The sequence below is a fragment of the Bos taurus genome, chromosome 28, assembly GCF_002263795.3.
Source record: "Bos taurus isolate L1 Dominette 01449 registration number 42190680 breed Hereford chromosome 28, ARS-UCD2.0, whole genome shotgun sequence".
In the NCBI taxonomy this organism is placed as follows: domain Eukaryota; kingdom Metazoa; phylum Chordata; class Mammalia; order Artiodactyla; family Bovidae; genus Bos; species Bos taurus.
Genome location: NC_037355.1, coordinates 3,567,321 through 3,582,682, shown reverse-complemented (window position 1 = coordinate 3,582,682; position 15,362 = coordinate 3,567,321). Strand labels below are relative to the sequence as shown.

The 15,362-nt window shown below is 48.1% G+C and overlaps 1 protein-coding gene across 2 annotated transcripts in view; it reads left to right on the top strand.

The window, feature by feature from the left end:
* C28H1orf198 (chromosome 28 C1orf198 homolog) overlaps positions 1-15,362 on the top strand; it is a 35,011-nt gene that overhangs the window by 11,582 nt on the left and 8,067 nt on the right. Inside the window, exon 2 of one of the 2 annotated variants that reach the window (NM_001040592.1) lies at positions 4,283-4,333. In NM_001040592.1, coding sequence (NP_001035682.1) covers positions 4,283-4,333 — 51 coding nt within the window. Of the gene's footprint in view, positions 1-4,282; positions 4,334-11,288; positions 11,369-15,362 lie in introns of those variants that run through there. The other variant, XM_059882602.1, reaches the window with a different exon arrangement.

The following is a 15,362-nucleotide window of genomic DNA, read 5'->3' as shown; positions in this document are numbered from 1 at the left end:
ACCGACAAGGACCTAGGAAGTGGCCATCCCCTCAGGCTGCCTGGGACAGGTGTGCCAGAAAGAGGGCATCTGCAGGAAGGTGCGGTTTTTTCAGGTTATAGAGTGGTCCCCAGCCTGTCCCTCAGTGAGGCCTGGAGAGGAAGCAAGACTCTCAGAGTGCTTCAGGGGTCTCTGAAGCGCTTCTTTTCACTGTTGTAGGAAAGGCATGTCTCCCTGTCTGCCAGCTGCTAGTGACCTGGTTTTGTGGAGGGGAAGCTCAGAGTTGGTTTGTAATGCCCGCGCTCCTGACCCCGCTTCCTCAGGCTGGCCTCTAGGCCCAGCCAAGGGTCATCCACTGTGGATGCGGCCACCCACAGGTGCTGTCCCCCCAACACTGGAGATGAGATGAAGTTCACTGGCTCTGAAGTGGGGAAGGAAGTTACAAAAGAAGAAATGACTCATTAGTATCCAGTCATAGAGGAAAGGCTAATATTTATAACATTTCACCTTTGAAGTGAATTTTAAGTCCAGAATTTCTCACTTTAGAATAGTTTTGGAATAGTCATGACTTTTACAGAGAAACCAACCCATTCTAGATGAGTTACTGTCGCCAAATAATTTCAAAGTTAAGATGACCAAAATCCTTAAAAATTTTAATAGTGAAAATTGCATTTAGTGTAGAATGTAGTGAATTTCGGGATGTCTGGTATTGGTTGCAGCTTGTGCTGTGTTGGGAAATGTTCAGCATCTGGCGTCAGGGCAGTGAGGGGAGCAGCCCAGCTGTGGAGCACCCACTGGTTGCCATGGAGATGCTCCCCTAGGTGCTGTCTAAGCCCCAAGGTGGCTCACGGAATCAGAGCCAGTCAGGGAGGTGCAGCAACCCCACTGTGTTGTTACAGATGCACTTTCTATCTTGCAGGTACAAGGGATATAAGTAATGTCAGGAGCATAGATAATAGGAAGACAGACTAAAGTAATTAGGAAATGATGTTTTTAGTATTTGTTACCCTTGTCAGGTTTTTTTTTTTTTTTTGGAATAGGGAGGGGTCACTTTGTTTTTGAAAAATAAATTAATTTTCAGAGCATTGTACGGTTCCCAGCAAAAGTGAGTAGAAAGTATAGATTTCTGACACACTCCCTACCATCACACACATGTGCAGCCTCTTCCAATACCAATGTGCCCCACCAGAGTGGGACATTTGTCACAGTGGATGAACCTACATATCATTATTGCCCTAAGTCCATAGTCTACACTGCAGTTTACTCTTGCTGCTGTAGCTTCTGGGTTTTGAGAAAAGTATCCACCATTACAGTATGTTCAGAGTAGTTTCACTGTCCTAAAAATCTTCTGTGCTTTCTCATCCCTCCTTCCATTTAACCCTGGCAACCACTGATCTTCTTACTGTCTCTATAATTTTACCTGTTCCAGAATGTCGTATAGTCAGAGTCATATAATACATTCAGTTTTTTTTATTGTGGTAAAATATTCATAACATAAAGTTGACCATTCTCACCATTGTTTTCAGTGTACAGTTGCTACACTCACGATGTTGTACAGCTGCCACCACCACTGTCCATTTCTAGAACCTTGCGGTTCTGACGCTGCTGTGCGCCCAGCAACCGGAGAGCCGCGCCTGCTGCCAGTGCTGCTTGTGGCTGGGGTCTGCAGCCGGCCAGGGGCTGACGTCAGAGCTTCAATCGCATTTTTGTTTGGCGTGTTTATTTTTGTTAAGTGCTTTATTATTTTTTTATGAGCTTGGAACTGCAGAAATCTAAGGAATTTGCCCCTTGACTCAGTTTCTTGCTGGAGCAAACAAAAGATTATTGACTTGACATCAAGTTGTGGAGAAATCACAGGATGCCCGTCTGTCTGCAGCCCTTTTGGAATTTCAGCCAATATGGGCTGCAGCCACTGGAGCCTGCTGGCTTACCGTGCTCCAGGCTACGTCTTTGCTCTTAAGAGTCTTTTTCTTTTTTTAAACAATAACTAATTCTTTATTACTCAATGAGTACATGTACAAATTTTAGACATATTATCCATGTCAATCAGAGATGACTACCAATAACACTTTCCTTTCATGTTTGTTTATCAGGTTTTATAAAATATATTTACTGTTTACCAAATTCTTCACCAAGGAATTATGAGGAATAATTCTTTTAAAAGTATACAATATGAACGAGAATGATCAAATATAGCTCAAATGAAGCATTGTTATAGAAAGCGTATTTCATTGGTTCCCTCTTTTACTCCTGTTCAGTTTTTTATTTCATGTAATATTGTTTTTTCATCTTCATTTTTTCTTTCATTCACAAAATTGCCGAAGGAGGAATACATTTATAACTTGTATATGTATATTGGTAGGGAAGAAGATAGGCCAGGATTCCTGTAGAAAAAAGCTGGAAAAATAGAAAAGAACATTGTTCCTAAGAGTCTTGCACTCATTCACCTTCCAAACCCCCAAACCTTCTTACTCTGTTCTTTGTAGATTTCAAAGGGACTCAAGCTGCATAATTAATATGCAGAGGATTGATCATATCACATGAGAAGGAGTGTGTCCTGCTTTTACCAGTGATCCTGCTCCCTGCTCTGTCTCTGCCTGCCCACTGAATCTCCACGCACCTCCTCTGTCCCCTGGGGTGGCCACTGGGTTGTCCTTCCCCCGGACAGAGGGAACACACTTGCCAGTTGGTTTCCCTTTGTCCTTTTTTCACTGGTCCAAATCTAGAATAAAGGGGACTTACATCCCATCAGCCTCCTTTATTTTTCCCATCTGACAAACTCTTGTATTGCTTCTAAGAGGAACTTAGAGGGTCCTGAGATCATAGAATTTTAAGGACTCTCAGGTCATTTAGCTCAACTACACTTTTCTCCCACTTCCTGACCACACATACCTGGACTCAGGGCCCCCTTAGCTGAGACTTGTTAGCTCACGTTTCTACTTTTGGAGGGACACAGTTTGTAAATTGAGGCGTAAACTGGGCTTAACTGCACAATGGGAGCACAGTGGCCCATGCTGCCTCACGTTTTAGAAGTTTTGCCTGAGAGTCAGGAGTGATAGGAGACATGGCTTAGAGATTGAGCCTGGGGATGGAGTTTGTACTAAAAAAAAGTGGGCCCTTTGCAGAACTGGGCCGCCTCCTGGAGGAGGGGAAGCCGGGTGACCTACCTCTAGGGGCAAGGAGTGCTTCTGGGTGGTAAGACACTATGTACCTGGGGTGCTTTATGAAGAACAGTCAATTCAATTATCTAATCCCATTTTCAGTCTGGATCACCCAAGATATCCCAGTTTTTGGTTCAGAAAATATGATCCCCAATAGAAGCTGGACGCAGATGAGACATTTGCTAGTATAGGAATACAGGTGGAAGGGTGGAGAAGTAGCCGAGGGAAGGAGATTTTTGTTCAGGCTGGTGGATGCAAGGTCAAATTCTTGTGACTATTTTGAAGGGCTCCTTTTATCCTGTTCTGCTTGTGAGGGTCAGAATGATTCTGAGTTTTCATTATAATTGCATTTTCTTCATTGATTTGCTGATTATTGCCTTTCATATTTCTGGGAGGCACATATTAGGAGTGGGGGTGGGGTTCAATTTAAAATTGGGTACTGGTATTGACTGCAAATAATTTTCTGACATTCTTTTCACTGTTGTTCAGCTACAAAGTCATGTCTTTGAGACCTCAGGGACTGCAGCAGGGCCAGGCTTCCCTGTCCTTCACCATCTCCCAGAATTTGCTTAAACTCATGTCCATTGAGTCAATGATGCCATCCAACTTTCTCATCCTCTGTTGTCCCCTTCTCCTGCCCTCAATCTTTCCCAGTATCAGGGTCTATTCCAATGTGTTCGAAAGCATTCCTTTCGTATATGACCTCATTTAATCCTCACAACAACCCAGCAAGGCAAGTGTGATTCTCCTTTTACAGATGAGGAAACTGAGGCTCAAAAGGCTAAGTCATCATGCCCTGGCCACATGGCTAATCGCTGGTAGGGCTGAGACCTGAGCCCAGAAGCTGTGTTCCCTTTCTGCTCAGCTTCCCTGTCACCAAGTTTGTCCTGGGACTCCCAGGCATCCATCTAATATCGCTTGGCAGGGGACAGGCATGCCTGGCAGCCTCGGTCTGAAGAGTGAGGGGAAGCCAGACCCAGAAGGTCAACACATTCTCTGCAGAGTGTGATGATGTCAGGCTTGTTCAGAGCCAGGAGTTGGGATTCTTCCTAAATTTTTGTTCCCCTATGGCCTTGGGTGGTTGTTTGCACAGGGTATGTTTGGGTTTGGACTTCAGATTTATTCTTGAATTTTTATTTCAGGACATAACTTGGCAAGATGAGCACTCTGCCCCTTTCTCCTGGGAAACAAGGGTAAGTTGGATTAAATTTAGATTTGTTTATCTTTTGTAAAAAGTGATGTGGTTAGGTATTTTCCTTTCAGCACTTAGGAGATCAGATGCACCCCCTGCTGGTAGGAAAGGAGAGGAGGTGGGGTGGGGCCTGTGCTAGGTTAGGTGCTAGGTTTGGTGATGGATTTAAAGTGAGGGGGTTGGTGGCACAAGGGTCCATATTGACAAGGCCTTGAGGGAAGCTTTTGGTGGGGGTGGGATAAAAGCAGCTTTTATTAAAATGAAATCAGAAGGGCAACAGAGACAGCAAGTTGGGTGGATGTGGGGGCAAGAGTGCAGATCCATCAGAATTGCCTAGAAGAATCAGCTCTAAGGCAGAGACTCCTGAGTGTGGAAGAGAGGACGGAGAGACTGTTCTTTGTACCTTGTGAAGCTGGAATAGCCAGTGGATACACATGGACAACCCAGCCTGGACCCCTGAATGCTGGTGTCCAGTCATTCATTCATTGCTATCAGTGTTATTGCTGCCGAAGTTGCTTAAGAGTATCAAGCTTCACTGGGTTGATCCATTTCCCCATTCTCCCTAGTTGTCCCAGAACAAGTGCATTAATAAGTAGCAAAATGACCAAAAGGTAGCTTTTTCAAATCCAAGGAAAAAGACCAGGATTCTCTGAATTCTAGAACACTTGCTGCTGTGTATTGGAGGGTCCTTTGCACGATGGAGGTGACCATGAAGGGGCTTGTTCTTGCCCCTACAGTTGCTCATCCCAGTGTTCAGTGGCCTCCACGGGGCTGTAGGAAGGGTGGGTCAGAGTGGGATGAAGCAACGAGAGGGCCTACAAGTGACTCAAGTCTGAGCGGCCCTCACATGGGGGTCTGTGTCTAAGAATAAATGACGGACTTGACAAGGGCCTCGGCGGACCCGGACAGCTGGCGTCCTTGCCCACAGGTGGCATGGTAACCAGCACTGACTGGCCCAAGTGATGCGATGCCCCAGGATGAGGAAGCCTGCGAAAGCCAAGGTGGCTCTCATGTGAGAGTTAGGAGGCGGCTTTTGAGAATACTTAGCATTAATGCAGATGAACATGTTCATTCAGCAAGCACAGACTCCTGCCTTCAGGGAACCAGAACGATGGGTCCTAAATGTCCTAAAAATAAAGATGCAAACATCTGCATCCTGTGTGTCTTTTTATTTTTTTTTAATTTCTGAGGCAGATGAATAGCCTAAGTCTAAACAGAGGGCAGGGCGAGCAACAGAGTTGTGCCTGGAAGCTGAATCCTTCAGGATATGGACACTGGTTAAGGCGTGGCTGAGGGCGGGTGAGAGGGAGCCAGGGATATGGAGGAGCAGCCTGGAATTGCAGTTTCGGAGCTCTGAAATCCAACAACAAATCCCTTGTCCAGTAATGGCAGAGGAAGTTGGAGACGGGTGGAAAGTACGTCACTGCATTGGCATTCATCAGGGCCACCGCTGTTCCTTTTCTGTGGGTCCCCAGATGGGGACCTGAGAAGCACTAATCCTGTAGATGACGTGTAGTAACAGGCAGATGGGCAGTCTGCAGGTCGGAGTGGACAGGGGCACAGAAGGCAGCACAGATGTTCCAGGACTGGGCCATAGGTTTCATGATGACTCAGTGATGAAGACCGAGAAATCTAATTAGTTAAAATGCCCCAAGCCTTACGTGCATTGTGCTCCCCTGAGGATATCTGCTCTCATAAGAATTTAGCTTGTTAAATGTTCCTGAGTCAGCCCTTTGTGGGATGGGCTGTTTCTTATGTTACTAACACAATGCAGATGACGTTCTGGGACAAGGAGCAGGCAGCGCCTAGGGCAGCTGCTGTGAATGAGGCTCAGTGTGGAAACAGGTGCCTGGAAAAGGTCTCTAGAACAAAGTGTGCTGACATAATCCAGCATGGGTTACACTTGTGCTGGTGGTAATTGTCACAGATGGCATCCAGGTCTCCTGGGAACCTGCATAAATTGAGAAGGCTTGGTAGAATCACGTTGATTTGTTTTGCTCATTTTAACTTGTATCTTTTCAGTAAAAGGTATAGTCTTTGTGGCTCAGAATTCCATTTCATGTTCCCTTCCAATGAGAGAACCAGCTTATTTCATGAACTGGTAGGCTATCTGTGTCCTTACCTGTCTGTTTGAGCTCTCAAAATCAAACTTATGTGGTTTAAAGTCAGGACTTTGTAGAAGTAAGTGTTCCAAGTGTTCCAGAAAGTGTTCCAAGGAGCAAAGGACCACACCCCTACCCTGTCCTTACCAGTCAGCATTCCACATTCACCTCTCCCCAGCCAAAAGTCAAGTGCCTGCCTCCCTGAGTTGTCACACTCTTCCTTAGGACTTAAGGACTCATGAGACCTTCTTTAGAGAGCTGCTTGCAGGAGGCAGGTTAGCCAGGGCAGGGTGGCCCTGACCTCCAACTGCAGGGCTGGTGGCCCTTCGTCATTTGAAATCTTTGATACATGACAGACACCCCACTGTTTCATGGCTTGAAACGTTTATTTCTTTGCTCCTGATTCTGTGGGCCAGTGGTCTGGGCAGGGCTCAGCCAAACTGTTTTTCTGCTGGCCTTTCCATGGACCTGTTACCAGACAGCAGCTGGGAACCTGCTGCTTGAGGATAGCCTCTCTTCCATTTTCGGTTGGGGCCACATGTATCCAGTGAGCTACATGATAGCTGAAGAGTTCCCCTGGGTGAGAGTGCAAGCCGACAAGGCCCTCCTAGGTTTAGGCTTAGGTATCGAAAGTGTATCAAAGTGTCCCCCCTGCTTTGTTCTGCTGGTCTAATTGAGGCCTAGTCCAACTCAGGTTTGGGGTTGGAGGACATATATTGCAGCTTCTGATGGAGAGTTGCAGAGAATTTGTGTCGTTTTGAATCTAAGACTCCATGTTCTGACAGCCCTAACACTAGATCATTTCATTTGATTGTCAATCATCCACTGATTTTTAAAATTTTTATTTTTAAATTTTAATTGTTATAAAATATACCATATACACAATGGAGTATTACTCAGCCATTAAAAAGAATTCATTTGAATCAGTTCTAATGAGATGGATGAAACTGGAGCCTATTATACAGAGTGAAGAAAGCCAGAAAGAAAAACACCAATACAGTATATACTAACACATATATATGGAATTTAGAAAGATGGTAACAATAACCCTGCATACGAGACAGCAAAAGAGACATTGATGTATAGAACAATCTTATGGACTCTGGGAGAGGGAGAGGGTGGGAAGATTTGGGAGAATGGCATTGAAACATGTATAATATCATGTATGAAACGAGTTGCCAGTCCAGGTTTGATGCACGATACTGGATGCTTGGGGCTGGTGCACTGGGACGACCCAGAGGGATGGTATGGGGAGGGAGGAGGGTTCAGGATGGGGAACACATGTATACCTGTGGCGGATTCATTTCGATATTTGGCAAAACCAATACAATGTTGTAAAGTTTAAAAATAAAATAAAATTAAAAAATAAAAAATAAAGTGGGGCTCAGATGGGAGTCGTGAGCTCTGAACACATGTGACGTGGTGCTTAAATATGTTGGCTTTGGAGATGGGGGTCCAGGTTTGAACCCAGCCTCTGTAACCCACTAGCTATGTGACCTGAGCATACACTTAACCTCCTGAGGCCTCATTTATAAAACAAGCATGTTAATATTAGCTATATCAGTGAACATTTGTGCCTTGAAGTAATAAGCACTCAATAAATGGTTACTGCTGTTGTTGCTATTAATTAAAAAAAAAATACACCTAACATGAAACGTACCATCTTAACCATTTGTGAGTGTGCACTGTTGTGCAGCCATTGCCACAGTCCGTCTCCAGAAGTCTGTCATCTTCTTAAACTGAAACTCTATTCCCTATAAAGAGAAACCCCCTTCCCCCTCCTCCAGCGCCTGGTAACCATCCTTCTACTTCCTGTCTCTATGACACCATTCATTGATTTTTCAAAAATTCAGTAGACATTGATTATACATCTACTTTGGGTCAGACATTATGCTTAAACTCAGAGATGAGTAATCACTTGCTCTCAGAAAACAGCCCAGTGAGGGGATGAGTGCATTTGGGGACAGGAGGACAGCTTTAGGCACACAATCACTCCTTCAGTTATTTTCCCTCATGCAGTTAACACATATCTACATGCACATTGGTAGATATGATCTCATGCCTTCTGCAGCTGTTCACTTCAGCAGATGTTTTTTCCCCATTTTCTTTTTTTGGCCATGCCACACGGCATGTGGGATCTTAACTCCCTGACCAGGGGTCCAACCCATGCCCCCTGCATTGAAAGCGCAAAGTCTTAACCATTAGATCGCCACTTCTGCAGACATTTAGTGACTGCCACTCAGGGCCTAGCTCTTTCTCGGCTCTGACTGCAGAAAGGGGGACTTCCCTGGTGGCCCAGTGTCTAAGACTCTACTTTCAATTCAGGGGGCACAGGTTGGATCCCTGGTCAGCAGCCACCAAGAGATTAGCTGAGACTGGGGTCCGCCTGACCCGAGGTCATGACTGTCCGGCACAGAGTTAATATCAGGGATTTGGGATTTCTTCCCAATTTTTGCACCTCTGCCTAGGCTCCTTCCTTGAGGCCAGCTTGTGGCAGAGGACTCTGCAGAGACCTGCCGAGGATGGACAAGCTAGTGTCATCTGTCCCTGAGAGGCAGCTCTGGTCAGGAGAGGCCTTAATGCTGGGCAAGCACAGTTGATCTTCTGAAAGGTTGTTGCTGAACCACAGAAAAGACACTGGATTCTTGGCCTCCGGAGGAGAAGAATTCAATCCGGGGCCAGAGATGAGGCTTGATCACTCAGAGCTTTTGTGTAATGAAGTTTTATTAAAGTATAAAGGAGATGGAGAAAGCTTCTGACATAGGCATCAGAAGGGGGCAGAAAGAGTACCCCCTTGCTAGTGTTAGCCATGGAGTTATATCCTCTCTAATAGTTATTACAGTATATCAAAAGAATGTCTGGAGGTTATAAAGACCTCACTAGACCTACTCCCACAATTTACACCTTAAGATAACAGGATTAGCCAGAAGGTTTTTTCCAGAGACTGTCCTCAAACAGGATACATTATTGTTATATAATCCTAAGGAATATAGAGGGACAAAAAAGTTTGTCCTTTCTTCCTCCTTGAGAATTCCAGACCCCTGTCTCCTTGGGGACCCCTAGACTTCTTATCAACCTGCCTGGGAAATGACTCTCTCACTTCCTTGGCTCCTGCTCAGTCTTCTAGCCAGCCCTCCCCTCCTGGGTCGCTTCCTTCATAGACTGTGCCAGGCCTGGGGTCTCTGTTGCTCTGACATCTTCCCCATGGAAAGGAGAGGCTCAGAGGCAGAAGTGCCTGTCGCAGCCGGTGAGGTGCTCTTGGTCGTCATGTTCCCCCTCATCTGTCAGCCTCGCAGGTGTGGTGGCGCAGAGGGGGCCTGGAGGGCCTCACGGTGGATTCCTGTCTCATGCTCCTGAGGTTTCAAGAGGAAAACACTCAGCCTTGGAATGTTCCACAGAGGGGAGGAGAGGATTCTTGGCATTCCTAGTCCCTCTGGGCTGGGGAGTTTAGAGGAGACTCCTACAGCAGCAGGTCAGGCCCTGGCGCTGGGGAGCTGGACTCTGGGGACCCCACCCCCACCGTGCTTTCCTCCCCCAGGCTGTCTGGAATTTTCCTCTGTCTGCCCGAGTTCTTCCCCTGAGGTTCAGCTGCCTCACTGGGGACAGTAAGTAAGCTGGGTGGGAATCAGCTCCTTGATCTCTAACAGTCAGCACAGACCATGCCCACAGTAGGGAGGCCTCCTAGCCCCTCTTCAGGAGGAGAAGTAAATGTCCGGGCACAAAAGCATCTCCATACACTGAGGTCGGGGAATTGCAGGCACGTTCAAGTCTTCCACCCCGGGAGGTCAGTGTCACTGCTCCTGGTGTGGGCCAGGACAGTGGGGCTCAGAGAAGGCCGTAACTGGCAGGCAGGGGGAATCAATGAAGAGAGATTGGAGCTTGGATCTGCCTGTGGCTTGCAGGCATCTCCTCCCCACGGGGGACAGAAGGGTGTTCCATCAGGTTATCCGTACATGGACGGTTCCCTGGATTCCCAGTTATGACTCTGCCTGGCTCTCCCTTTTCACTGCCAGCCCTAAGTTTCTGAGAAACAGGGGGCCATGGAGCCATACCATCCCCCCATAACAGCAACACTCCTGCTTGCAGCCCCTTTCTGAGACCCCCGTCTCTTCCCTGCAGTGAAGTCTCCTTCCCTGATGTCCCTGCCTCTCACTTACCTTCCTGAGATCCAGAGCGGACCTGTGGTCCCCTGCTCTTGACCTTTCCATTCTCTCATGGGTGCAGTAACCTGTCAGCCCCTTCAACCCAGGGCCCAGCCTGCTTCTTTGATCCCAAGGGTCCTTCCTGCTGGTCTCTCCTGCAGCCCTGAGCCCCGCTCCACAGACCCGATGTCTCCTGCCTCCTTGCCTGGTCCACCACGCCTCTGCCCTCAGCCTGCCCAGCCCCACTGCCTTCCCCATGCAGGTCCAACCCGCCCGCAGGCCCAGAGCAGATCCTGTTCCTTATGGTTTGCCCAGTCATCTCAGCAGCCTGGCATCTCCCACAGGCCCCTGATCTGTGGTGAGCACCTTGGAGGCATTTCCTTGACAAATCCCTACAATGCACCCTTTTACCGATGAGGAAACTGAAGGCTGAGTGAGGTGTGTGGGCTGGACGTCCGAGCCCAGACCGTACCCCTCACCCTGAGCTGTGGCCATCCCCCTCCTTTGTCCCCTCTGAGGAGCACCGCACTGGACGGGCACACATTCGTGCTGTTGGTACTGGTCTTTGCTGGGGCATCTTATCCCTGTGAGGCGACAAGGCCTGGAGGGCAGAGGCTGCTCTTCCCATGACCTGATGACTACAGCTCCTCACACTCGCCTCCTCTTGGGCATCTGTGGGGTTTTCTCCAAGCTCTCGTTGCCATGGAGCCCAACAGCTGGGTGGAATGGAGCTGAACTCCCTATTGTCTGCCTGGCTCCCTGGGGAAAACACCCAGGGTCTCGGGATCAGGGGTGAGTGGTCCCAGGCTCTATCCGCCAGGCCCCACTTGCCTGAAGGGTCTGACACCCCCAGTCTCAGTGGCTAGGCCTTGCTGTCTCTTCTCCAGGTTGTCATTCTGCTAATTTTGAGATTCTAAGTTTTTAGTATCTTCCCCTCTTCTTCCTCTTCCTTCTTTGGAGGGGGAGGTAGGGAGGATAAATGTTAAATGGTTTGTGAATTTATGAGGATTTGCTCTAGTAAACTATTATATTTTCTAACAATGTTTCTACAGCCTTTGTCTCAACAGTTTAGATCTGCTGCAGGCTGCCAAGCCAAACAGTTAGTTTTGGCTGCCTGCATCCTCCTTTACTGAAATATTACACATTCCTCTCCAGTGAGTGGGACGTAAAAATAGAGCCTGGGCTCGGTTGTGGTCTTTCTGTTTTTAGAATAGACGTGGCCAGCTGAGACCCAGGTCCCCCATGGGCGGCTGACACCCAGGCTTGGCCCAGCTGGCCTGAGCCCCCCGGGTGCACAGCCCTGGGCTCTCGCCATCACCTGGGCGGTTGCAGGTGGGGTCCTCAGCATCAGTGTGAGGGGAGGGGGCTTCCTGGGTACTCCCACCTCTCCCGTCTCAGCCCTCCGTGTGAGACTGTGGGCTTGAGTACCCCCATGGGGTACTTGCTGTCTGAGTCGGGATCTGTTGACCTTGGGCTGCTTTTTACATGAGGCACCCCATTGCTGGACCCAGTTCAATGTGGCTACCGGGTTCCTGAGAGCTCTTCCTCTGCACCTGGAGAAACTGACTTTTTTCCAGGATGGAGAACATCGCACGAGAGCTCCCTGACTTTCTAGTATTCATCCCAGGCCCTGGAGGTGGTCCCCCTGCTGGCCTGCCAGGTCCGAGGCTGGGCTGTCCCCTCCTTCTCACTGATCGGCTCCAGTGTCAGAAGACCCCCTTTCCTAGCCTCAGGGGTGTGGGGAAAGATGAGGTCAGAGATCTCGCGGGGAGCCTACGGGACAGCACAGTGGCTACACCATGTCCCTGCAGGGAGTGTTATACTCAGACTGCACGCCTGATAGTGGGCCAGGATGGGGCTCCAGAGTCTCACTCACTTCTGGGCACAGACACTGCCTGCGTGTCCCAGCTGCAGGCACTTGGTTTATGCCCCTGGTGGCCAGAGGAAGGCGGGGGGGCGCCAGTGCCCAGAGGGCGATACTGACCTCCCCCAGGGAGCTGAGATACCTCTGACCAGGCAGAAGAGGAGCAGAGCCCAGTAGCCTGCATTTATTGAGCACTTACTATGTGCCAAGTCTGGTTCTAAAACAACAGTCTAGGGAGGTAAGGATAATCATTACTCCGTTTTTACTGGAGAAGAAAAGAGCCCAGTTTTGGGTTGGGTCATTTGTGTGTTTGCCCTTTACTGAGAGGAGCAGGTTCCGGGAAGAAGGTGGTTGTGGCTCTGGTTTTGAGCCGGTGAGCAGAAGGCTCTTCTAAAGTGGACCCAGGGCCTGGGGCTCGTCCCAGGAGAAAGCGCAGGAGACAGGCCAGGCTGAGTCCTGGTCTGGGAGGGAAGGACTGCCCAGGGCGCTGGAGTCATGGAGCAAAAGCAAGGACGCCTCCTCTAAAGCACAAAGGGAGCTGCAGTGCAGATGCTGCTTCTGTGTGACCCGGACAACAGTGTCTTTGAAAATGACCAGGAGCCATTTTTCACTGTGTCCTGGTCCAGTTTTGCTGGTATTCTGGGGTCTTGGAGCCTAGCAAGATGAACTGTAGTTAGGGAAAAAAAGGCCCTCCGTCCCTCTTCTTTTTCCTTCCCCGCCCCTTCCCAACAGGCACGTGTTACTTTCTTTTTTATCTTACTGTTACTTTTGTCTGCGCTGAGTGCTCTTTTCTGCACCGGCTTTCTCTAGCTGTGGCGGGTGGTGGGCTACCCTTTGTTGTGGTGTGCCAGCCTGCATGGCAGTGGCTTCTCTCGTGGAGCACAGGCTCGAGGCACCTGGACTTGAGTAGTTGTGGTGCACAGGCTCAGTTGCCCTGTGGCATGTGGAATCTTCCCCGACCAGGGATTGAACCCATGTTCCCTGCATTGGCAGGTGGATTCTTATCGACTACACCACCAGGAAGTCCCCAGGCATGTGTTTTCAACACAAACCACAAACCTTTGCCTTCTGGGGCGAGAAGTAGGAAAGAAAGAGACCCTTACCAGTGTAGCTGATCGAGGAAGACTGTTTCTTAAAAGGGGGCTATAGAATCATAATTCTCTTTGCAGAATGGAAAACAACAAATGCCTGGTTAAAAAAAAAAAGACTTAGAAGCTGAATTATATTAGAACTTTATTTCTTCTGTAAGTTCTTATTTTTCCCATTTTTACCTTAGAGTGCCCCAAACCAGGTAGCCACCCCAATTCAGCATGGCCCCCTCTTCTACCCAGATGTCACCCTCCCCAGAGGAGCTGTCACGAGGGCTCTGGTGGCCCAAGGAGCCATGAAAGCCTCCGTGGTTGTGTTGCAGTTTGTCACTTTGAGCTCAGTGCTGCTTGGTTGTCCTGATGGAGGGCCTGAAGCGGCCCTAGAGCCACTGCAACTCTCCCCAGGGTCCTTGGCTTCCCTCCCCAGGGTCCTTGCCTTGGCCTACTGCTGCCCTCTGTATAGACTTGTGTTCAGCCCAGGATTCTGGGGGCTTCTTCCCACTGGAGAAATGTTGATCCTAAAAAAGCCTAAAGTTTGATGAACTGCTCAGTGTAAGTACTTTTCTTACCCAACAATTTCCAGATCAATCTCAACTCAGTTCTCTCAGTCTCAATTCCAAGCAAATTTTTTTTTTTTTTTAGCACTTTGCATATTTAAAGAACTCATCATCTCTATGTCCACATTCTCCCTATATTTTATTGTGGAATTTGGAAATATGTGGGCTTCCCAAGTGGTTCAGCGGTAAAGAATCTGCCTGCGATGTAGGAGACGCACGTTCACTCCCTGGGTTGAGAAGATTCCCTGGAGAAGGAAATGACAACCCACTCCAGTATTCTTGCCTGGAAAATCCCATGAACAGAGGAGCCTGGTGGGCTACAGTCCATGGGGTCTCAAAAAGTTGGACATGACTGAGCAACTGAGCACGCACACATGGAAATGTGGAGTATTTGAGAATGATTCCCTCAGAAACCTAAAAATCAGATTAGGTTGCTGACATACAGAAATCCTGCTGTATATGAGGATCTCTGGTGTTTATAAAGACATTGTCCATGGCAGCCACTGGCTTTTTATACATGATGTGATGCCCAGCATAGCTGCAAGCCTAGAATCACTTGCTCCAGATTGGAAACCCAGCCACACAATCTCTTAATGGACTATCTCTTAATCTCTTATGTGACCTAGGACAATTCACTCGTTTGCTCCAAACCTCCATTTTTCTCCTTTGTAGAATAAAAACTTTTTAGATGAAAAACCCATCAAGAAAGGAAACTGTCTGGTGCGCTGAGTGCACTCAGAATCTGCATTTGTTCGGAGCCCCAGTACCTGAGCTTTGATGTCGTTTCTTGGGTTTTCTATCTTATAACCCTGAGCTTCAGTGCAGCCTGTGCTTGTAGCTAGAGTTCCTTGTGGCCTCATCATCTCAAAGGGTGTCCCTCTAGCTATCAGAATCTGGGGTTTGAGGAAAAGTCTCAGCCAAATAGAACATATGCAGCTCCCTGGGCTCAGGTCTCCAGCTTCTGTGGGAAAAGCAGTATTTCCATCCTTGTCCTGACAAACATGTTGCAGTGGTGAGACTCCTGGGAGAGTGCTGTTTATAAAAACTAGATTGGAATCACCATTTATTAAGTGAAGGTGTATGTATTAAAGTAACAGAGAACCATGTTTGAATAGGGAACTGGTGGCTGCAATAGCTACCCTGATATATAGTGAACAGCATTAAAAATTGGGGCAGCCCCTGGCAAACATTTGGTATGCACCCAAAATCATGATAGAAGAAAGGTTTAAACCTGCTGTAGTCTGATATTTCACTTCTGGAAATCTGTCTGACTAAAT